General features: G+C 34.8%; 1 protein-coding gene across 1 annotated transcript in view; it reads right to left on the reverse strand.

The window, feature by feature from the left end:
* The window catches only part of COL19A1 (collagen type XIX alpha 1 chain), a 323,156-nt gene that overhangs the window by 157,892 nt on the left and 139,346 nt on the right, over positions 1-25,918 (reverse strand). The window contains 1 exon segment of the mRNA XM_032484458.1: positions 2,882-2,935. Within this exon segment, the coding sequence (XP_032340349.1) occupies positions 2,882-2,935 (54 nt within the window).

Here is a 25,918-nt window from a genome sequence, read left to right on the forward strand (position 1 = left end):
CCTTGTAGCCAGTTTCGAGTTTGCAACACAATGTTAATTATAGTCTCATTGTTTTACATTAGATCCTCAGAACTTACTCATCTTGTATAACTAAAACTTTGTACCCTTTGGCCAACATTTCCCTTACTTCTCTCTCCCCCCAGCCTCTGGTAACCACCACTCCACTCTCTGTTTCTATGAATTTTACATTTTTAGATTCCACATATAACTGAGAATATGCAGCATTTGTCTTTCTGTGTCTGGCTTACTTCATTTAGCATAATGTCTTCCAGATTCATCCATATTATCACAAATGGTAAGATTTCCTTCTTTACTAAGGGTGAATAATGTTCCATTAGTGTGTGTGTGTGTGTGTGTGTGAGTGCATGTGTGTGTAATCACATTTTCTTTATCCATTCATCTGTCAATAGATGTTTAAGTTGTTTCTATATCATGGGAGTATGCATTATCTCTTTGAAATACTAATTTCACTCCTTTAGATAAATCCCCAGAAGTGAGATTGCTGGGTCATAAGGTAGTTCTATTGCTACTTTTCTTGGAGGAACTTCCAGTCTTTCTCCATAGTGGTTGCACCAACTTGCATTCCCACCAACAGTGCACACAGGTTCCCTTTTTCCCACATCCTTGCCTTGTAATCTCTTGTCTTTCTCATAAAATGTAGCCATTTTAGCAGGTGTGAGGTTATATATTACTATGGTTTTGATTTTCATTTCCTTGAGGATTAGCTACACTGAGCATCTTTTCATATACCTGTTGACCATTTTTATGTCTTTTGAGAAATGTCTATTCAAGTCCTTTGCTCATTTTAAAATTAAATTATTGTATTTTTGTTGTTGTGTTGTTGTTATTGAGTTGCATGTTTATATATTTTGGATATTAACTAGGGAGTATAATTTACCACTCAGTTTCCAGTAAGGGGTAGTTACTAGAAGGAAAATGCTCCCTGGATGCTAAAGTCAGAAATTAATTCAGAAACATGGTCCTGGATACAAGAGACATCTTGGCCGCTACTATGAGAAAAAAGGAAAAGAAGCTTGGAAATTAACAAGATCATTTCATCTGGTCCTCTGCCCTCAATGGGTTAAATGCTTAAGGTAGCCTCAAAGCACAAAGTAATTTTCTATTTCTTTCCTGAGACTATTTGGTCAGGTGGATTAACGAACTCTTTGATAGAGTGGGGCTAGAGACATAGAGGGGAAACTGCAATCATATACGTTGGTGTTGAGAGTAGAACCCAAATACGATTTTGTAAATAATTTTAAAATACCAGCACAGTTCCACTTACTAGCAATGTGTTCTATCCAAGTTGCTGAACAACCTCAGTTTCTCTGTGAGGAATAGAGTAGAACCAAACTCACAGAGCCATTGTGGGAAATAAATGAAATAACAAATATGAACCATTTAGCACATTGTAAGTAGCCCATAGATATTAGCCATTATTCACCAAACTTTTCCTTTTATTTTCTTAGCCATCAAAATGTATTAAACCCTTTTGGGTTCACTGAAAAAGACCTTGGGAATTAAAACTGGGCATAGAATTTTTTTAACTGAGCAAACTTAGACTTTTTTTATTCAGTCCATTTTTTCCCAAATCGAATGTTAATTGTAACACCAAAAAATTAAAAACAGAGCTGTCCTAGTGGAAGGAGTTAGGAAAAACAAAGTGTGACACCATTCACAGAAGCATTGATTCAGTCTTAGACTTCAATAGAAGCATGTGGTCTATGGTACAGGGCATATGTGGCACATTCAACTCTGCCCTAAATACCACCGCACACATTCTATTCCACTCCTGACACCTCCAGAAGGCCCATAAGTGTTTTCTGAGAAAGACTATCAGCCTATTAGGCAGTCAGGAATCCAGATATGAGAAAGAGCTAAGAAAATTAGGATTTTACTAACCTGATACAAGATTTCTTGGTAAAATATCCCATTGATCCTCAAATATTAGAACTCTAATATATTTGAGGCAACAGCCTTATTTACCAGAGAGTAGAACTGGGAAGAATAAGTAAAAATGACTAACAAAGAGATACAGGGTTAATATCCTGGGACAGTAAAAGAGAACACGAGATCAGAAGCCCCAATTTCCAGTCTTGGCTTGACTTTTTATTAGTTCTATGACTTTAGGCAAGTCACCAACACTCTGTGAGTCACACTATTCTCATTTATAAGGTAACAAATGTTAATACTACTACTCATGTGAGATAGCACATGTGAAATGTTTCAAGAGTTTAACATGATTTGAGATGATTAATAATGATTAGCCACAAAAATGGGGGCGGGGGAGGCCACTGCAGAAAGTGATCATGCAGAGCTGACCAACTGTCACCTCAAGGGTTCCTTCTACTGGAAGTCAGTAAGACTAATCTCACTAGAAGGTGATGGCTACACTCCCACGGTAAGTACAATTGATTCATGTCCTCCATGTTTTATCTCAAAGGTGGTAAAAGTGACTAAAAAGTCACTACCGTCAATAATTTAATTTGGCTAAAGAATGTAGCTGTTATCCACAGTCTTCACAGGATTCATCAACAAGCTAGAACTCCATAAAGATGCTCATCAAACTTAACTCTGCAAAGATCAGCTTAACTCTAAAGCTCCAAAATCCACAACCACTGTGCTCCAGATCAAATTACGGTTAATTCATTTCACCCAAACTATATCTCTACATTTGTGCTGCCAATCTGGAAAACACATAGAGTCTTTTGGACTCTAAAAAGCCCTGTCAAAATCTCAAATCTCAAATTTCAGACTTCAGATAGTTGATACTCTCCTTACACCCATCTGCTTGCTGTATTTTGGTCTTATTTTTCTAAGTGTTCAGAAATAAGTAACCCCTGAGCTAGCAACACTTGCCAGTTGCTCTGAGTTTACTTACCCTCTGACCCTCTTTTCCAGGTGGACCTTGGGGGCCTTGTATCCCCAGGGAACCCTATGAGAGAAAAAAGACAACTATTAATAGATTGTTTCAAGTACAGCTGCCTCTCAAAGAGTGCTGTGAAAAATGCCTACTTTAGTGATTATACGAAACTTTTAAAGTCTTTTGAGCTCTTCTGAGGTTAGACTATGTAATATATTAATGATGATGAATTATCGCTCTTTGACTGGTTTATCTTTGTAGTTAATACCAAAAGAGAGAAGAAAAAATAAAGCAATTCCAAACCAGGTGTGAGGCCCAGTGTTTATTCCCAGTGAAGACTTCCATATGATTGGAACCACATTTTCTCAAACTGCCTTCAATGAATGGTAATCAAATTTATAAGCAGAAAAAAAATGCCTCTTCATAAACTCTATACACGCAACAACATTTTTGGTTGGGAGTAGGTTTGCAAATTTACTCTAAGAAAACACATGGTCATGACATTGGCTTCAACATGTGTCTACTTCATAACATTTCATTTTTCTTTTTTCTTTCTTTTTTTGTTGATTTAATTTTTTACTTGACATATAGTCAGTTTACAGTGTTGTGTTAATATCTGGTGTACAGCACAATGTTTCAGTCATACATATACACATATATTCTTTTTCATATTCTTTTACATTGTAGGTTACTATAAGATACTGAATATGGTTCCCTGTGCTAGACAGTATAAACTTGTTTATCTATTTTATATATAGTAGTTAGTATCTGCAAATCTCGAACTCCCATTTTATCCCTTCCCATTCCCCTTCACCCTGGTAACCCTAAGTTTGTTTTCTATGTCTGTGAGTCTGTTTCTGTTTTGTAAATAAGTTCATTTGTGTTTTTTTTTAAGATTCCACATATAAGTGATATTATATGGTATTTTTCTTTCTTTCTGGTTTACTTCACTTAGAATGATGATCTCCCGGTCCACCCGTGTTGCTGCAAATAGCATTATTTTATTCTTTTTTTATGTCTGAGTAGTGTTCCATTGTATATATAGACCATAACTTCTTTATCCATTCTTCTGTTGCTGGACATTTAGGTTGTTTCTATGCATAGTTTAATTTTTAGTATCATAGACATTATTTAACACTTTCCCATAACACTATCAAGTGGTAGGAAAAAAAATAAGTACTTTTTTTACCAATTATGCAAAAGGCCCAGGAAATCCCAGGTGCTGTTAACATGGAAGTCAAGTCTACTAATTCTCACAGATAGTTACGACTACACAGGAATTCTCACTCAGCATGAAAATCAAAATGATGATACTTCTGGGTTTATTTTTCCTTTTGTTCCTTATTTTTTTTTAAGGAGTGGTCATTTATTGAATTTATTTAATCATTTGATGGGAAAGACCTTAGGTAAAAAATTGGAGACCCTACATTTACCTATTAAAAGAATCTGTTGCTAAGCATCAGACACTGCTGGTTTTTAAAGTCTTCACCATTTGTTGTTCATCATTACTTCTCTGAAAGCTTCTTCTTAGTCTCTCCTCCTGCTTCCTCCTTCTCTAGTCAACTTTCAATGGGGGGGGGGGTGGGTGTTGGCTAGATCCGTTTTCTTCCCAGTCCTCATTCCCCCACCATCATCTCATAGACTGTGGGCTTTGGATTCTCTAGGCCAATGATTCCAAGATTCGCAGCCCAGTTGATTCTTTGAGCTGTGGATCCACACATCCAACTGCCTTGCTGATACACCCACTTCATCTCCCACCGGCATTTGAATTTAGCACACCAGACACCACCTTTAGAACCCTCCCACTACTACTGGGTCCTCTTCCAGCACTCCCCAACTCAGTAAACCACACAGCATTCGGCTAGTGCTCTTGCTGGAAACCTAGAACTCATCCTCCATACTGTCTCACTTCTCCTTCACATCTAGTCACCACGTCCAGTGGACGTATCTCCAAAATAGATTTCCCTCCATTCCTTCTGCTCCATCATCCCTTCTTGTTTGTCCATCTCTGAGAACTTCCTAGTTGACACTGGACACGGACCCCTCCATCCTCCACATCACAGCCAAATTGATCTCAAGAAAACCTACCCTGACCTTCCCTGATTTTCCACGTGAAGAGGTGAATGCCTTGTTTCATCAGTCTCAGGGTGCCGTGGACTCGTCCTTTAAAGGACTTACCATAAGTCTGTTCAAATAATTACTCAGGCAATGATTCACCAGGCTCTAAGTACAACAGGTAGAATCTGAGTCTTATTCAACATCAGGTGCCTATTAGTGTCTGAGTGAAAAAAAAAATCATAATGGGAAATCAATCCACAGTAACAAAAGCATTTGGGTAAAGCCAGTATTTTTCAAAGGGTTTTATAAATATGTGTGAGTAACTTATCATATATTAAATGTTTTAAATACTTTGGAATAAAGTGAGAAATCTAGTAATACAGATTCAAACACCTCCATTCCAGGAGAAACATTCTTTTGTTACCTAACTTAAAAAACTAGGATTCATTTATATAAAGTGACCTTTTCTTTAAAGGTTATGGCTGCCTTTAAAGTAAAACATTAGATGTGCTTGTGATGACCGATAATTATTATGTATATATTCATTTTTTGTTTTTCATAGAAACTAAATTTTCACAAATATCGTAACACGTATTTTCACCATTGAATTTTATTTTGAATAGAAAAAAGCTATAGACACATTTTAATTTTTCATTCAGATTGCTTTCCTTTGATTAAAATTATCATAATTTAGTATAAATTATTGTAACTAACTTTGAAAAAGCATTAGTACAAAAAAATTCTACATGTATCATCAACCCTCAGTGTTCCCCAAATTTTTCTGAGTTTTCTCCACAGAATGCTCATAAAATGTATGTATTTATTACTTTCATTTCTTTTATCTATTTTTGGAACAATTTAATGCTCTAGGGCCATGTAGAACCTATGTTTTATTGATTTAGGAAGAAGTAGAAGCCAGGGACTGAAAAAAGTGACCATTTATGTTTGATTTTACAAAATACACCTGTCAAATGATATAAAACCAAGGAGAGTTGGCTAATTAGGTCAACTTCAGGGTGGTAAGTTCCTAACATGTATAAGAAAAATGAATTTTGAAATCCAAATGTACTAAGTATTAGCTACAGCATAATTTCAGGGAGTTGTAGTTTTAAGATTGACACAATCTTGGCTCTAGATTAAAATCTTCCCCTTTACCCTCAGGAAACTATAATCATTTCATGAATAGTCAAACTTATATATAACATTTTTGATTTTCATCCAGTGTTGAAGGTTCTTTCAGTGTTTTTAAACTTGAGTTACTAAAATACACCCCCCCCCCACCAAATATCCATCTAGGGAGTACAATAAATTCTGAGCCACATATAATCAAAATTCTATTCCCTTTACTAGTTGGAGAAATTATTTAGCAAAAGCCAACATAAGACAAAAATATTAAACTTGATTTGGAATAGATTCAATGGATTCAAAAATATTTATAAGAACCTTTTGTGTGGAAAGTCCACATGGTAACATATAGTACATTCACACACATTAAGCCCACATTAAACCCATCCAGTGCCTCCTGGATGGTCATGATTCAAAGTCTGAGACTCAGTGCAGAATTTGATGAAAAAGTGGGATTATTCTTCATCTTGAATGGATTATTCACTATTTGAATTATCCATGAGCAAGTTTTAATCCTAGCTACGCTGCATTAATATTCAGAATATTTTTGAGCTGTCTTTACTGAATATTATTAGCTGACATTTACAAGGAAAAATAATACTGATATTGTCATTAGTAAAACGCAGGTCAACCAACTGTAGAAAAATCATATTTTTTCCCAAAATAAAAAAATTTAAATTTGAGGATGGTTTATTATTTACAACTATCCAGCTCATTACTCCTCCCATTTAGTAAAGTCAAACAATGGATTTACTTAACACTTACCATGAAAGTTATAGATGTACCTAAGATCGTGCTTACTTAAACTTGGGTCAAGAGCTCAGCATTTGTCTCAGAACCCTTCCCAAAATTCTTTCTCAATTTGATCTTGTAAATGCCATTATGTGTGTACTTTTCTTATCCTTTGAGTTGACTATGAGTTCTAGAGGACACAGCATCATTTTTTCCTATCATTTACCATACTTATAGAAGAGATTCAATAAATACTTATAAAATTGGATCACAAGGAAGAAAACACTGGCGTAGACTAATACTGAGAAGTGGGGGTAGGAAACAGGTTTCTGGTCTACATATAATCATATTTATTTTCAAAACTTGGACTTGGACTTAAGTACCACATTGGAGGGCTTTTAGTCTTGTCTGTATTTCTCATCTAAAGTGATCATTCCATTCTCTGACAACTAAAACTGCCTTACAGTTCTTTTAAGAATTAAACATTTACCACTTCTCACATCATCTCTATTATGGATCTTATTTAAATCTTTGATCCCTATTTGGAGTTTTACAGGTTTATACCATTTTTTCTCATTAGAGAATCTTATCTTAAATCTTTGTGCGGGTGGCATATTTGTATAATTGGTGTGGTTTTTTCTTCTTTGATTTAATTTGGTAAAGAATAATGCCTATCCATTTTTTCTATGTTTAACATCTACTCACTCTGCTATGAAAATAACTTTAAATTGGATTATTCCTAAAACTTCACAAACATAATGGTTTATTGCTTTCCTAAGAGAGAAACTTAAGAATGTATTTAAAAGACTTATGATGTATATATCTGCAAACGTCTATATAGGCATTCATTCTTTTTTTGTTTTAGCAGAATTCTAACATTAAAAATGTTAACAACAACCAAAAAGGAATTAATAAGTCTGTTACCTCTTTTAGCTAAGATAAAACTATGCAAAAAATAGTCCCAGCCAGCAAAACCATTTTAAGTCCCAGTGGATAGCTATTATAGTGTGTCACATTTCACAAAGCTCTCTCTGGATGTTCTGCTGATTATTTAAGACAGGCAAGAGCTTATCATCATGGAAGCCCATGCAAATATTTAACTGAGAAATTACTTACAATTAACTGGATCAGAGCAGAATTCTGAAGTGTTTAACAAATACAGCAGATGTTTGGTAGAGTTAATAGGGGAGATTAATTGTATTTGAACACATTTTTGTTTGTGAAATGAAGGCAAGATATATTCATAAACTTCTCAATCAAAGAAAAGAACTGAAGTAAGAAATGGAAGTTTCATTTTAAAGTATTCTTTATAATCCGTTGCCAGGAATGTTGCAGAACATATGATACCTAAAACACACTTCAACAAAAACGTTATGCAAGTAAGTGTATTTTAAGTGTTATTATTATTGCTTTAGAATATGCTTTATAGACTTGAAACATAAGATTAAGCAGAATCTGCATAAATTCTTAGAATACCACTATGCATTTTCTGGCTTTCAAATATAGGGGATAAAATTTAGATGGAAAACCAAGTTTATATGTCTTTATAGAAAATTCAATGTTTTTAATATGAGAACAATGGGAACACATTTTTAAAGTTGGAAACATTAGAACAAAACACAAAAAGCAAATAAGGAAAAATATAACAGACATGTAGTCCAGTCATGGGAAGTGATTTTCTTATTAGTTCTGAGAAGTGGCATTTAAGAAGGTTTGTGATGATAAATGAAAGGAGTGACCAGTTTTATGTTATTTCACAGAATTATCAGGGCACAAGAAAGAATTTCCATAGGGTGGGTAACTATTTGCAAAAGAATTCTATGTTATATATAAAAAGACTATTATTTTATCACAAACAGTTATCAGTAAATAAAAATAAGTAGACATTTTTGAAATAAAGAACAATAGCTTCTCTTTCATACACTAAAAAACAAACAGAAAAACCCTTAAAACCTTTCTAGTAACACTGACAAGGGAAGAAGGGTTGTTACCAGAAAGAAAACTCTGAAATATTTGTATGGACAGAAATATTTCAATAATTCTCTGTTACAGTAAACAGATTCCATAATTGGATGGACAATTTTTTAAATTTTCTATTTTTTATTGAAGTGTAGTCGATTTGTAATGTTAGTTTCATGTGTACAGCAAAGAGATTCAGTTATACATATACATACATATATATTCAGATTCTTTTCCATTATAGCTCATTACAAGAAATTGAATATAGCTCCCTGTGCGCTACAATAGGTCTTTGTTTATCTATTTTATATATAGTAGTGTGTGCCTGTTAATCCCAGACTCCTAATCTGTTCCTTCCCTCTTTCCTCCCAGGTAACCACAGGTTGTTTTCTATGTCCATGAGTCTATTTCCGGTTTGTAAATAAAATTTGTATCATCTTTTTTTTAGATTCTACCTGTAAGTGACATCACATGATATTTGTCTTTGTCTGGCTTACTTCACTTAATATGACAATCTCTATGTCCTAGATGGACAATTGTATCTTACTTTCAACAATTTAAAAATAGAGGTCATTCATAGTGCTTTCAAAACTTAACAATTTCATTCAAAATCTCTGGCAGCATTTTAGATGTGGGACATAATGAATCAGGATCATTCCTTGTGGTTGCAGGGATACTTTTTAATAATAATCTTTTTCTATGTTTTTCTGAACTCAGAAATCACATTCCTTTTTTCTTACATGTGCTCTGAAATAGCATATCTCCAGTCACTCTTTTTTTTGGGGGGGGGGTGGATTAGGTTGGTTGGTTTGTTTGTTTATTTAATGGAGGTACTGGGGATTGAACCCAGGACCTCGTGCATGTTAAGCACGTACTCTACCACTGAGCTACATCCTGCCCCTTAAGTCACTATTGATTTAACCAATAAAACTAGAAATATTATACATTAAATAATAGAACATATAGTCTGTGAATCTGGAACACTATATGGGACATCTGGACTCCCCATAAACTTTCCTCCAACTATGACTTCTGCCCCTATTAGGAGGCATTCCACTTCAAAATTTATACATAGTCTCAGTCTCTCTCCCCTTTGCTATTATCTAGCAAAATGGATTGCATTTAGAAGGTGCTGAATGGATGAATGACTGCTAAGTTTTTCATTCTTTAGACTTCTCTTGGTATTTCTGCTGTACTGAGAATATTAATTGCGAAAGCTACAGAAATTCCAATTTAGAAACTTATATTCTTCATCCATGAATCCCACTTGATACCAGAATAATCCAAGTTATTTCAAATTCTTATGTGGTAAGACTGCAAAATAAATGCTATACTTCTATTTGGAGGAGTTTGCCTTTCGTTAGAAGAAGAAATATGAGCTTCTTTCTTCAATTTACCTCACACTGATGGGGTTTGAGGACTGACTTTTTGAGAAAACAACATGAATTGAGGAGATTAAAGTATCTATGCAAACCACTAATTAGTAAAAAACAGACCTCATCAAGTTATTTTAAAAGCTTATATCACCTAAAATAATGTAGTTTCCTATTTGGCAAATATTCTTGATTCACTTTCATTTATCTGTCATAAGTAATTTCATATTTAGGTAATTTCATATTTGTAATTATTCTTGACTATGAATAATTAACTTAATAATAACCTAACTTAATAAATGAAATAGTTTAATAAGGCTACCCTGATAAGTAAAAACCTGGTAGGCCATGGTCTGTCAAATCTATTTGTATCACCTGTCTCAATAATTTATGTGAGGAAGAATGTGATTGATTCATTTTTAATGATTAGTCTGATCATAACTACAATCTATATTTTTGGGTTGGCTTTGTCATAGGTCAGTGGCCATGTGAAGATACGGTTCCACTGCAGAAAGAGGGGTAATCTATATATAGGTTGCTTTTATACATCTTCCAATTTCTTCTGAAGAATGGACAACATGATCAAAACCTAATTCCAAACTGAGGATCATCAATAATGTTTGCATTTGGGCTAGACTGAAGGAAACAATCTAGTATATTAGGGTTAAAATAGAAATTGGTACAGAGATATTCATACACCACATGAAAGACCTAGGTATTTAATCAGATAACTGTGAAGATGGTTTGTACAATATCAGGCTAAGTAACTTGGAATTAAGTAACTTTCAGTAAAAACCAACTTTCAAGGGGAAAATGTTCCATACTGTATTCAAAACTTTTTTTAAATATTACAAATACATATTGAAGACATTTCACTTCTTAACTTCTTTCTACTGGCCTTCCCCTTTCTGTTAGAGGCATCCATTTTCCTCGGGAAGATTAAGATAGTAACAGCATGAGTGTAAAAACAATGGAAGGGTCGATTTTCAACTTCTGATATCCAAGGAAGGATTGTTGAGTTCAGACAGACAGTGGGCTGGAAGTTTGGCTCTATTAACAGAAGAGTGTTTCTAAACATCAAGTACCTCATCACCATGTATCAAGAGATATCCCCATAGATCAGAAAGTTTAACCATGAATCACTTGGCACAGAGAAGGGAGCAGGTGCAAGAGAAGTTCTACCTAACCAGAAAGGAAATGGAAAGATGTCCTTCCTTCCCTTCTATTTCCTTGAATGAAGAGTTTCAGGAGAAGAATGATGAATTAATCAGATGTGAGTATCCTTGCTTTCCCTCTTCTTAGGAAACCAGGAAGGAAAAAGAATTCATAGTTAGATTTCTCAGCAGTGATGCTGATGCTAAAAGACAATGCAGCAAAACCTTAATAATTCTGACGAAAGTAATTTTCAATCTTGAATTCTATACCAAGAGAAACTACCAATCAAATGTGAGAGTAGAATAAAAGCATTTTAGACATGTAAGCCCTTAGGAAATTTACCTCCTTTTCACATTTTCTTAATGATTTGCTTGAAGATGTGATCACACAGATGAAAAAACGAAACCAAGAAAGGAGATGACAAAAAAAAAAAAAAAAAAAAAAAGAAGCAGCACTGGAGTCAATGCAGAGTAAAGAATAAAGAGAGTCATAGAATGAGAATTTTGTAGTTGGCCTAGAAAACAACTAGCCAAGGATGGAGTGAGAGGTCTGAATGGGCCTCCCCCTGAATAAGAGACTCAGTTAGAGAATCTGAAAACTATAGAAGATAATTACAAGGAAAACAGAAAGACAACTAGAAACACCAGAAAACAAAGCAAAACAAAACAAACAACAATAACAAAACTATTCGAGAAAGGACAGTACACTACTTGGCTGTGCAAATACCAATATTTATAGTCATAAAAATGTGAGCATTTCATATTTTTAAAATAAGAATAATACTATAACTCCATTAGCCATTCACCAGGGGTTGGGCATCAAGATTGTTTCCATTCTTGGCAAGAATATACAATGGAATAGACAGTCTCTTCAGCACATGGTGTTGGGAAAACTGGACAGCAGCATGTAAAGCAATGAAGCTAGAACACTCCCTTACAGCACACACAAAAATAAACTCAAAATGGATCAAACACTTAAACACAAGACAAGATACAATAAACCTCCTAGAAAAAAATATAGGCAAAACATTATCTCACATACATCTCAAAAATGTTCTCCTAGGGCAGTCTACCCAAGCAATAGAAATAAAACCAAGAATAAAGAAGTGGGATCTAATTAAAATCGCAAGCTTCTGCACAGCAAAGGAAACCATAAATAAAACAAAACAATAACTTACAGAATGAGAGAAAATTTTTGCAAATGAAACCAACAAAGGCTTGATCTCCAGAATATATAAGCAGCTCATAAGACTTAATAAGAAAAAAAAAATAACCCAAACCAAAAATGGGCAAAAGACCTAAACAAGCAATTCTCCAAGGAAGACATACAAATGATCAATAGGCACATGAAAAAATGCTCAATATCACTCATTATCAGAGAAATGAAAATCAAAACTACAATGAGGTATCACCTCACACCAGTCAGAATGGCCATCATTCAAAAGTCCACAAATGACAAATGCTGGAAAGGCTGTGGAGAAAAGGGAACCCTCCTTCACTGCTGGTGGAAATGCAGTTTGGTGCAGCCACTGTGGAAAGCAGTATGGAGATTCCTCAAAAGACTAGGAATAGACTTACCATATGACCCAGGAATCCTGCTCCTGTGCATATATCCAGAAGGAACCCTACTTCAAAATGACACCTGCACCCCAATGTTCATAGCAGCACTATTTACGATAGCCAAGACATGGAAACAGCCTAAATGTCCATCAGCAGATGACTGGATAGAGAAGATGTGATATATTTATACAATGAAATACTATTCAGCCATAAAAACCGGCAACGTAACGCCATTTGCAGCAATATGGATGTTCCTGGATAATGTCATTCTAAGTGAAGTTAGCCAGAAAGAGAAAGAAAAATACCATATGAGATCACTCATATGTGGAATCTAAAAAAAACCAACATAAATACAAAACAGAAACAGACTCATAGACATAGAAAATAAACTTGTGGTTGCCAAGGGGGTGGAGGGTGGGAAGGGACAGACTGGGATTTCAAAATGTAGAATAAATAAACAAGATTATACTGTATAGCACAAGGAAATATATACAAGATCTTGTGGTAGCTCACAGCGAAAAAAATGTGACAATGAATACATGTATGTTCATGTATAACTGAAAAATTGTGCTCTACACTGAAATTTGACACAACGTTGTAAAATGACTATTACTCAATAAAAAAATGTTTAAAAAAAAGATTGTTTCCATTCTTTACTATTTCAAACAAAGCTGAAATAAACAGCCTTGTATGTGCATCATTTCATAAATGAGTGAGACCATCTGTAGCTACATTTTCTGGTTCAAAGCAAATGTAAAATTTTAATGGACAGTATTAAATTGGCCTCCACAGAGATTGTATCTAGGCACACTTCCCTCAGAATGTATGCGTGTGCTTCTCTACATTTTGGTCCATGTACTGTACTATCAATCTTTTAGATTTCTGCCAATCTTTTTTCTTTTTAATTGTGGTAAGCATTTTTAACAGGAGGTTGACCCTGTTAACAAAATTTTAAGTACACAGTAGACTGTATTGTTAACAGTAGGCATAAAGTTGTACAGAAGATCTTTGGAATTTCTTAGTCTTGTGTAGGAGAAACTTTATGCCCATTGAACAGAAGCTCCCTAATTTCCTTTCCCCCCATCTCCTGGCAACTACCATTCTACTTCTTGTTTCTATGTTTGACTATTTTAGATTCCTCATACAAGTGGAATCATGCAATATTTGTCCTTCTGTGACTGACTTATCTCACTTAATGACCCTCAGGTTCATTTATGGGGTTGCATAGAGCAGGGGTTCCCCGCCTTTTAAGGCTGAATACTATTCCACCATACACATACACCATATGTTTTAAATCCATCTATCCATCAGTGGACATTTAGGTGGTTTCCATATCTTGGCTATTTTGTCACAGGCATATAAAAAGATCCTCAGCATTACTAATCATCAGGGAAATGGGAGTCAAAACCACAATAAAATGAAACTTCACACCTGTTAAAATGGCTACTGTTAAAAAAAAAAGAATAATAACAAGTGTTGACAAAAATGTGGAAAAAATTGGAAACTTGTGCACTGTTGGTGGGAATGTAAAATGGTGTGGCCACTATGAAAGACAGTTTAAAGGTTGCTGGAAAAATTAAAAATAGAACTACCATATGATCCAGAAATCCTACTTCTGGGCATATATACAAAAGAATGGAGAGCACTGACAATCTTGCAAGTGAAAACTTGTATCTCAGAGCCATTTTAATTTACACTTCTTTTACTATAAGTGAATTTATGTGTATTTATAATAGGTTTAAGAGCTATCTTGTTCTTTCTTCTCTACAGACTCTGCTCACGTCCTTTTTTTAAAAGCCATCCCTTTGTTGTTAGATTCAACTTGTGCTTATTGGCGGCAGAACCAAGGAGATATCCTTTACAAATTAAACACGCCTTGTTAATTTGGCAGAACATTTGAAAAAAACATGCCAGGGTGGCTGCTTAAATATGGAATTCTTAATTCATAATTCACAAAATCAGTGCTAACTCCCTATGAATTAAGAAAGCATAATTAACTTTATGCTGCACTTTGATAATTTGCACACTAATGGGTAAGGTAGTTGCACTTTCTGTTTATTGGCTTTTTATGAATGATAATTGAGAAAATGTGTGCTAGCAGTTTCTATACTGACGTAAGAGATCAATCTTTGAAAATATTAAAAATCATGAGATTTAGTTAAATACATTTGAGAGCTAACTCCAGTTTTGTGGCAATTATATTGCAGTTCAAATCAGCCTATATATAAATATTGCTTTAAACACAACCTTTTAGAAATGAGGTCAAACACCCTACATAATCATATTTATTTTATAAGCTGAATAGATTAAGGCTTTGTCAGTGTAACTCCAACCCAGTGCAAATAGCATCAATGAGATTAGTCAAGATGTGTCACACAGACCCCCCGGGTGTTGCTCTCGGGCCACTTTTCAATCTGCTGGGTTAGTAACATGACACGTCCTCCAAATAACCAGATTGCGATGCTATCCAAGCCAGGAACATACCCCTTAATTTCCAAGCTACCAACCAAACACTGGAAAGTTGCATGAAAGTAAATTATAATTAATGTTTTCTTAATATTTCAGTGAGATGGGGCATTCAGAAAGTTATTGCCAAGCTCCTGGAAAAGTAACTTGTGTGTCAAATGAACAAATCAAGATAATTTGAGAGTCAATGTACTAATATACAATGATAACAAGCAAACAAACAATAGTGAGTAAAAGGACAATGTAAACACTATAGAAAAAGACTCCCCTGTGTGCACAGAAGCAAGAAGCTGAAGCTCCAGTGTGACATTTCACCATCCTTTTAACAAACCCTTTGATGACCTCCACACACTCGCCATCATAAATTAGGGACAGGATAGAGAATTCTCACTTATTGAGCACCTGCTATTGTGTCAGGAATTCCATTAGTCACTTTAAGGTATTGTTTTTAATTGTAACAACTCTAAGAAAGGTAATTTTCCCTTTTATAGATGAGAAAACAAATTTTCTAGAGATAACAGTGCAAATAAGTGAGGGACCTGGGCTCTACACTCAAGTATGTCTCAGCCCAAAACTCAATTCTACTTCAAATATATTCTTTTTCCAAAGAATTACTTGGAGCATAAGATTTATTTGAATGTCCATCATCTTCATCCATGAATGGGGTTCCAAGTCAATTATATCATATTTAAGACTATTGACATTTTTGATATATAAAGATATTAAACTTTCCAGAATTTATTATATTGGGAAACTGAGAGTAGTTGTGAAATAGAATAGTATTCTACAAAAAAAAAAAAAAAAAAAAAAGGAATGAAAAACCAACAGCATAGACTGGAGGGAAGTTCAGAATGGCAAAGTCCCAGAAGGCATCGGAGGATTAGAATTGGTTAGAAGCTGAAGGAGGCAGCAGTACAGTTAGCAGTGATGTAGTAAATAAAAGAGCAGTCATTTGCCAGGATTTGTTTTAAAAGGGATACAATGTACAATAGCTAGTTTTTGGAGACAATTTTCCATAAACCTTTTACATTTTTGCTTGTATTCTGAGTGAGGCACTAACAGCTCTATGTTCTGAACCATCTTTTCACCCTTCAGGTGGTGGCTTAACCAGAACTAGAGAATTCAAATTTAATTTCTGCCACCTAGATGCCCTAGTTGGCTTAATGTGATCCTAGATCAAAAACATACTGGCCACTTGATGGGGTACACTGATCACTCAGCACCCTTCTGGCAGCCCCCCTGGCTAAAGTGAGAGATAGAATGTGTCTCTGTAAGTCTTATTAAAGATGTGTATGCCCTTGTTGTTATACCTGGATTGATGCTTCAAGTCAGGGGAAAGGTCAATTCAGAAACTCAAGGAGAAAACCACCTGGTTTCCTAAGACAGACTTGGATGATTTAGGGGAATTGTTCAGTGTATTGGGTGTGGGATTCTGGGGAACATGGTTGAGATCAGTACTAGAAGTTGGCTTCATCTAATTGCTTAGAGTCTTGTTAATTATAATCTTTGTTAAATGCTCTGTGAGGCATATTGAACACTTTTGGTCCCAGCCTCTTTTGGTAAGGTTAATTCAAGTGGCTGAATGAATGGCACACTCATAGAAAAATCTGCCAGAAGCCCAGACGGTAGAGAATAGAGAGGTGGACATTCCTGGGAGACAATGGGTCTTTCCATGAGTCTTTCATGTTTCTAAATGTCTTGTTGGGGAGCTACTAATTGCCCTTCCATTCTGAACTATCTTTTTAAGGATGTTTATATAGAAAAGCAAAGGGTGCATTTACTTACTGATGAGAATATTAAAGACAATGTCTTCCTCTGGGGCAAAGGGCCCATTTCCTGGGAATCCATTATAAAGCATCTGGGTTCCCTAAGACTGAGTTTGTCAGTTGTGACACAAGCCCACTGCACGTACAGCGACTCCTCCTGAGGCTTGGCTGCAAGGACAACCCAGCAAACACGAAGTTCATGCTGCCTGCTGCAATGAGTAATAACTCCTTTGTCTCTGACCCAGGAGTCTCATGTCTTTTGCCAGGATCCAAGAAACTGTGGTAAGTTAAATTGTTACCTCCCAAGTAGGGTCAGGTTAAGTCAAACTCTTTCTCTATATTGATACATCTGACTCAACTAAACTGTTCTTTACATTTAGTTTCCACTCTTTTAAAATAATGTGACAAAACAGGGTTTAAAGGAAAAACATTATGAAAAGGATAGATATTAGATCATATGTAGCTAAACAAATTGGAATCCCTCAGGAAATGTAAAAGAGGAAATAATAGAATTTTAGAGTTGGAAATGACCTTTAAAATCCCTAAATAGTGGTGACATGCTCAAGTTAAAAAAATAATAATAAATAAAAACAGTTGCACGTTTCGGGATGGATTAAGGTTTCTAGGCCTCACATCCAATGTTTATTTCTCAAAAGATGACTTCAGTAACGGGTTAAAACATAGAGCTTCTGTTCACATCTGCGGTATATTAAACAGAAGGTGGGATTCTTCAATTAAAGAGATAATTCCAGTTGCCCACAAATAATATGATTGTCAAACTGATAAAAAAAAAAATCAGGAAAAATAAGTGGCATCAGGGCTGCCAGTGCTGAAAAATTTCACCATGGGAGAAGGTGACTCCTGCCTTAAATGAATTAGCTTTTGCTGCAAAGAGGGATTCTGTTCTCCATTATGATGTTCAAGTCAGTGATTTTATATTTTCCTATAGGTACTTGAACTATAGGATTCAGAGATATTTTATTTTGATGAAATGTTTGTCAGTGAACAATATCCGTTTCCTCTAGCTATGAAGAAGTATTTATTGGGTACCTATGACGCACCAAGGACTTTTAGTCTCTGGGCGTACAGCTGTGCAAATGCTAGACATGGTTGCTGTCCACATGGAGGTTATACTAGAGGTAAAAAAGAAAACAGTCCCGTTTACATTTAACAGTTTTCTCAAGATGAAAGAATTCTACTCATAAAGATGGTTACACAAAAGTTCCCTCTAAACATTTCTCGGCAATTACTTCATAAATGCCCCTTTCCCCTTGATACTCATTCTTATTGACATTTTTGCCACTGAAGAGTAGGAGAATAATGGTAAGGATGCCTGCGAAAAGTTAGACAGTATTTACTAGGAGTTATTCAAAAGATTTTATATATACTAATTAATTTAATCATCCCTACAACACTATGCAATAAGAAATATTATCATCCCATTTTATAGATGATGAAACTCAGGCACAAAAATGTCAGGTAACATGGTCAGGTTCAAAGCCATGCAGTCTGGATCCAGGGTTTGCATACCTCCTAAGCTACAATGAATGAACTTTTGGTTTGCTAAAACCAATGGAACGGTCAATTAAAATGAATATAATTCCAATCCCTTTAGAGAGCAATCATTTTTAAATTCCATTTTATAAATCAATACAAAGTTTTCACTAAAAAAATATTTTAAATGCTTAGAGTAGAACTGAGTTAAACTAATTTCTGTGTAGATTCATGACTTCAGTACATACTTTTCTGCATATAATTTTTCAAAAGGCTTATCCATTTTATAATTTTCTAATCACATTTGAGATACACTTTAATGTATTTTTGTTTTAGATTGCTGAATATCTCAACTTGAAATAAAACAGCTCTTTCATAAAAGCTCCAAGTTGCCAATGTATAGCGCTTTTAGGAAATGAAGTTTTATGATTGAGTTTTAAAATGCATAATTTAGAATTTTGATGAAAATAATTTAAAGTGTCTTTTGAAACAGAAGTAAGCTACAAACAGAAAGGCAGAAGGAGCTGGTCTCAAATCACTCATCTAATGAAAAACATATAAATCACCTCCTTGTCAAATAAGCTGATGATAGGTTTTTCCAAACATAAATCTCTGAGGCTAAACATAAGTCTTTCTAGGGCCTGAAGCATCAATTCTCTCATATTTCTGCACAGAGTCAATAAAAATAGCTTCATAATATAGAAACACCCTCTATTTTAATCAACTAATTCATTTGTGTAAGTCTTTTGCCCACAAGTTTTAAAAAAGGATTGATTTTTAAAAAAATATTTCAACTGCCTTCTTTCTACTGGCCTACTGGTACCCGAAAAATCCCAGTATTGAGCTGAATCACCAGTTTCAGAAAGTCAACAATCAATTAAGCATGAATTATGCAACATTTTTAGACTGATAGTGTTAATTTAAATTCAGGCAATTCCCAGAAAGGCCATATAAATGATAGATATTGATACACAAGGAATTTAAAATAATCTTAAATTGTATTGTCTATTAATCACTAGGCTATAGTACATATTTTTATATGTACATATAAATAGAGGTACATATAAATATATATAATTCATATATACTGTAGAACGTGTATATTCTGGTAAGAACAGAAAGGAAAGAGAAATTATGTTCTATGGACATTTTCTACTTCATTCACCTAAAAAGAAATAGTTATAGTTCTTCAGGAATTTTAGTAAGAAAGTATTATTTAGTAGTTGAGTCTGTGACTTAAATGTATTTAGAGTAAGTAACTTTAAATTATAGCAAATGAGAATTCTAGCAAAAAAGTGATTTTCTCCGAAATAATGCTTTTCTATAGCGCAACATAACTCCACTTGTATAAATACTTGTTGACTATTTATATACTAATTGTAAATGACCAGTTTAAAAAAAAAGATCAGTTTTAACCAACTGGTTGCTTTTTTTTTTTTTTTTTAACCAAATAGGTCCCACGAAGGCAGTGACAATGAGTGTTTATTTCTGTGTCCCCAGGACCTAGCACAATATCCAACACAGAGTTAGCCTTCAAATAAGAGGGCAGGTATAAGGTAGGTATAAGGGACCGTATCATCTATTGAACTGATTTTGCGAATTTAGAAAAAAGAATTCTTTCCAAGCTTCCCTTAAGTGAATACTACATGATCTCTTGTGCATTAGGGCCATCTGTTAACTTGCGTGTCATTTGATTTATAAATGACCAGCTGAGATTGTCTCTCCATTACTTATGGTATTTAAGGTCGTTTTCACAGCATAAATCTATGCCCCTCTCTGTGCCTAAAACTCACATGAGCTGGATTTATCTGGGCCCCAGGAGCTGCATTTGAAGCATCATTTAGTAAGCATGCCTAAAACACTTCTGCTGTTGATTGACTTAACCTTTGGCTTCTATGTAAAGATGTGGTGCCATCTGGGTGAGAATTTAATAACTCCCCAAAGGGACATGGCCAGAAACACACAGCATTATTCTGGGAACTAGAATTAGTGGGTATAGTAATGAACCAGCACTGTTCTGCCTTCCTTCACCTGTTGCTTCTGACCTGACATGTCAAGACCAGAAGGGAAAAGAGGGAGGAGGCCTTGGCCAACTGTCTCATGTCAGTAACAGTCCCTGCCTTCCTCCTGAAGCTTCGGTCAGGGATTTTAGTAAAACTCTACTTTAAAAACAGTAGTATATCAATGGCCAAGACATGGAAACAGCCTAAGTGTCATCGAAAGATGACTGGATAAAGAAGCTGTGGTATATTTATCCAACGGAATACAAATTTGCCATAAAAATGATAAAACAATGCCATTTGCAGCAACATGGGTGGCCCTGGAGGATGTCATTCTAAATGAAGTAAGCCAGAAAGAGAAAGAAAAATACCGTATGTATCACTCATATGTGGAATCTTAAAAAAAAACCCAACAAACTAATGAACTTATATGTAAAACAGAAACAGACTCACAGACATAGAATACAGACTTGTGGTTGCCGGGGGGGGGAGGGTGGGAAGGGAGAAACTGGGTGTTTGAGATTTGCAGATACTGACTGGTATATATAAAATAGATAAACAGGTTTATACTGTATAGCACAGGGAACTATATTCAATATCTTGTAGTAGCTCACGGTGAAAAAGAATATGAAAATGAATACATGTATATTCATGTATGACTGAAGAATTGTGCTGTACACCAGAAATTGACATAACATTGTAAATGGACTAGACTTCAATTAAAAAAAAAAAGTAGTATATGATTTAGTTGAGGAGAATCTGGTAATAGTAAGGATATAAAACATACACAACAACTTTTAAAAGTTATATTAAAAAGACATCCTGTATTTACACAAAATTAAGATGTTAGCAACAAATGACAAAGATTCAAGAAAATGTACTTATTATGCCTACATATTTAAATGTAAGGATTTATATCTATATTTAAATGTAAAGAAAAAGCTAACGTATCCATGTCTTGGCTATTGTAAATAGTGCTGCTGTGAACTTTGGGGTGCATTGTCTTTTCGAATTATAGTTTCCTCTGGATATATGCCCAGCAGTGGGATTGCTGGATCATATGGTAAGTGTATTTTTAGGTTTTTTAAGGAACCTCCATACTGTCCTCCAGAGTAGCTGCACCTCCTACCAACAGTGTAGGAGGGTTCTCTTTTCTCTACACCATCTCTAGCACTTATTATTTGTAAGAAATTTTAATGATGACCATTCTGATTAGTGTGAGGTGATACCTTGTAGTTCTGATTTAAGTAAGTCAGACAAAGACAAATATCATATGATGTTGCTTATAGATGGGATCTAAAAAAAATTACAAATTTTATTTACAAACCAGACATAGACTCACAGACATAGAAAACAAACTGTGGTTACCAGAGGGAAAAGGCTGGGAGAGGGAGAGCTTAGGAGTTTGGGATTAACAGATATATATTGCTATATACAACATAGATAAACAACAAGGACCTACTGTAGAGCACAGGGAACTATATTCAGTTTCTTGTAATGAGCTGTAATGGAAAAGAATCTGAAAAAATGTATGTCTGTATGCATGTATCTGTATAACTAAATTGCTTTGCTGTACACTGGAAACTAACATTGTCAATCGACTATACTTCAGTAAAAAATAAGAATTAAAAATAAACAAAAGGAAACAAAAAAACTTAAAAAAGAGAAAAAAAACTAATGTAAAATGCCACAGTTCATATAAGATGAATAAATCATAAAATATTGACCTTTAATAGAGAATTATTAGATCAAAATCTTCATGACTTCAGAATAATTCATTAGAATCTGCTTTTAACATAAATTTGCATTGTGATCTCAGATAAACTGTATTTTGATCAAATAAATTTGGATATTAGTATGATAAGTTTTCCTTATTCAGTGTTGGTTTTGACTCACGTAAATTAGTATCTTCTTTGTAAATTATAAATATTGACAGAAGAGATGTTTTAAATTCATCAGTAATTCACCTTTTTCCTCACCTTTATTGGGATATAACTGACATATAACATTGTGTAAGTTCAAAGCATGCAACTTGATGGTTTTAGACACATGTGTATAGTGAGATGATCACCACAATAAGGTGAGTTAATGCCTCCATTACCTCACGTAAGTACCTTTCTTTTGCATGTGTGATGATAATATTTAAGACCTAGTCTTTTAGCACCTTTGAAGTATATAATACAGAATCGTTAACTATGATCATATGCTGTACATTAGATCCTGAGAACTTATCCATTATAGAACTGGAGGTTTGTACCTTCCGACCAACATATCCCATCTCCCCCACCCTCCACCCCTGCCAGCCACCATTCTACTCTCTATTTCTATGAATTTGGCTTTTTTACCTCCTGCATGTAAGTGGGAACATATAGTATTTGTCTTTCTGACTTATTTCATTTAATATAAAACCCTGGAGCCTCATCCATGCTGTCACATTTCCTTCTTTTTATGGCTGAATAATTGTGTGTGTGTGTGTGTGTGTGTGTGTGTGTGTGTGTGTGTGTGTGTATGAATAAAGAACATGTGATTAAAGACATACATATATATATATATATCTGATTAAAGATATGTATATGTTTATATATATGTATGTATATATATCTTTGTTTCCTTTGTTATCCCAAAAGAAAAAAGAATCCAGACAAAATACAGCATTTATATTTATAGAAAATGGAGGATTGGCTGTTTTCCAAGAATTTCAAGTTAATTCTTATGCAAAAAAAATGTTCTTACCTCTAGAAGACTTGTTCTGCATAAAGGAGACATTCTTTAATAATGGAAGAGGTAGTTTTATTTTTATAACAAGACTACTCATATTACCAGACCTACAACCAATTGCTGATCTCCTGTGCAAAGCATTTTTTTTCTCTTATCTGAAACAGTGATTTATATGAACTGTTGGAATAATGGAACCTCAAACTACAGATGTGTATGTAAAATTGTGTAAATGCAATGACTTCCTTCTCCCTGAATATATGTTTAATAAATAGCATTATTCTAAAAATATGTATGTGTGTGTGTGTGTGTGTTTGTGTATCTCACATATTCTTTATCCATTCATCCTTTGATGGTTAGGTTAGGTTGTTTCCATGTCCAGGCTACTGTGAACAGTGCTGCAACATGCAAGGAAATGCAAGTATTTCTTTGAAATTCAGTTGACCCTTGAACAACACAGGCATTAGGAGAGCCGTCAAAAATCCATGTATAAATTTACCATTGGCCTTCAATATCTAGGGTCACAGAGTGGTTAAATGGAGAGTCTGCACTCTTGCTGGGTTGAAAAATCCAAGGACAGAGTTTAGGGCATATGATCTTACTGCAAAGAAAAGGGTGCAGGTGTGCAGTTTGCAAAATCCTGAAACGAGAAAGGTAGCTCCAAATTCTGTGTGTAAACTTTGCCCAGACCTCTGGCTGACCCCTAAACGTGCATGCAGTAGCCCAGGTTAGGTTAAAAGAACAAAATTGGGATTTCAATTGTTGAAACTCAGGGGAGACAGTTTGCAACATGTGTCCAACTAATTTAACTCTTTGCTTTAAAAATATATTTATATTCTTCAGGGAAAAATAATAGAATTCAGAGTTTCTATAACACATCATTCACACTGTCTAAAATGCAACAAAAAATTACCTGACATAGAAGTAAGCATTAAAATGTAACCTATTCTAGGAGGGTAGGAGGGTGTAGCTTAAGTGGTAGAGTGCATGCTTAGCATGCACGAGGTCCTAGGTTCAATCCCTAGTACCTCCATTAAAAGTAATTAAATAAATAAACCCAGTTACCTCCCCTCCCCCCCCAAGAAAACCCCTAAAAAAGCAACTCATTCTAATGAGGAAAGACAGTCAACAGAGACCAACTTGACATTACTCAGATGATGAAATTACTAGACAAAGATGTTAAAGCACCTATTAAAACTATTCTCATGGACATGAAGGAAAACATGGCTCCTAGTGAATAAAAACATAGAAAACGTCAGCACAGAAATAGACACTATTGAAAAATGGAACTTTACTAACAAAATACAGTATCTGGAATGAGAAGTTCAAAGGCGGGCTTACTAGCATAATAGAAATGACCAAATAATGAGTAAGCTTGAAAGTAATTCACTGGAAATGATCCTTTCCAAAGAGGAGAGAATTAGATGGAAAACAAATGAGCAGAGTTTTACTGGCATGTGGGAACATATTAAAAAGACTAATACATGCGTAATCAGAGTCCCAGAAGAAGAGGAAAATAACAGGATAGAAAACATATTTGATGAAATAATGGGTAAATATTTCCCAAATTAGGTGAAAAACACAAATGTACATATTCAAGAAGCTCAGGAAACCATAATCAGGACAAATTTAAAGACAAACACACCTATATGCATCGTTATCAAACTACTAAAAACAAAAAGGGGAAAAAAATTGAAAGCAGCCAGCAGTCCGAGAAAAATGACAAACTGTAAACTGGGAACAATTATTGGAAGGACTCTTGAATTCTCATCGGAAATAACAGAGGCCAGGAGACTGGGAAAAACTCCTTTAAGTGAAAAAGAAACTGACAAACCAGAATTTCGTATCCTTGATGATTGAGGTAAAAATATTCAACATGGCCAAGTAGGGTTTATCCTAGGGCAGGAAGTATGGTACTTACTCAGAAAATATATAAGGTAGCTTACATATTAAGCCATTAAAGGAGAAAGAATATATGAATATTTCAACAGATGCAGAAAAATATTATATAAAATTCAACACCTGGTCCAGATAAAACTGTTGGAAAACTAGAAACATAAGGAAAATTTCATTAACTTGATAAAAAAACAAACAAAATACAGCTACTAGATCTTGCACATTGCTTTTTTTTCTTTTTCTTTTATCTTCCTGTCTGCTGTTCTGATTGGGTATACCATTTCCAATATTCTATCATCCAGATCACATACTTGTTTTTCTACATTATTTAGTCTGCTTTTAGAGTGGTTTTTATCTCAGCCATTGAGTCGTCTAATTTTGATTGGTTCCTCTTTATACTTTCTAGTTCCTTGTTACAAAGATCTGTATTTCTATCGGTAATCTTTCTTTATTCCTTTAGCATTTTTATTGCTTCCTTTTTGAACTTGGACTCCAGTAGACTGGAGAGGTCTGTTTCACAGATTGTTCTTGTTCTTTTAATTAGGAATGTTTCCTCTGCTTTCTCATTTTACTGGACTTTCTCTGTCTTTATGAATTTAGGAGAAACAGTTACCTACTGTGGTCTTGCAGGGGTGTTTTCATGTGGGAGCATCCCTCTGTGGACTGTGTGAGTCCACTATTTTGGTGGGAGGACTAGTTTTGGCTTGGACACCAGCCATGTCTTTCCTCACAGTGTGCTGGCCGTCATCCCCTGGAC

This window comes from Camelus ferus, chromosome 8 (assembly GCF_009834535.1).
Source record: "Camelus ferus isolate YT-003-E chromosome 8, BCGSAC_Cfer_1.0, whole genome shotgun sequence".
NCBI lineage: Eukaryota > Metazoa > Chordata > Mammalia > Artiodactyla > Camelidae > Camelus > Camelus ferus.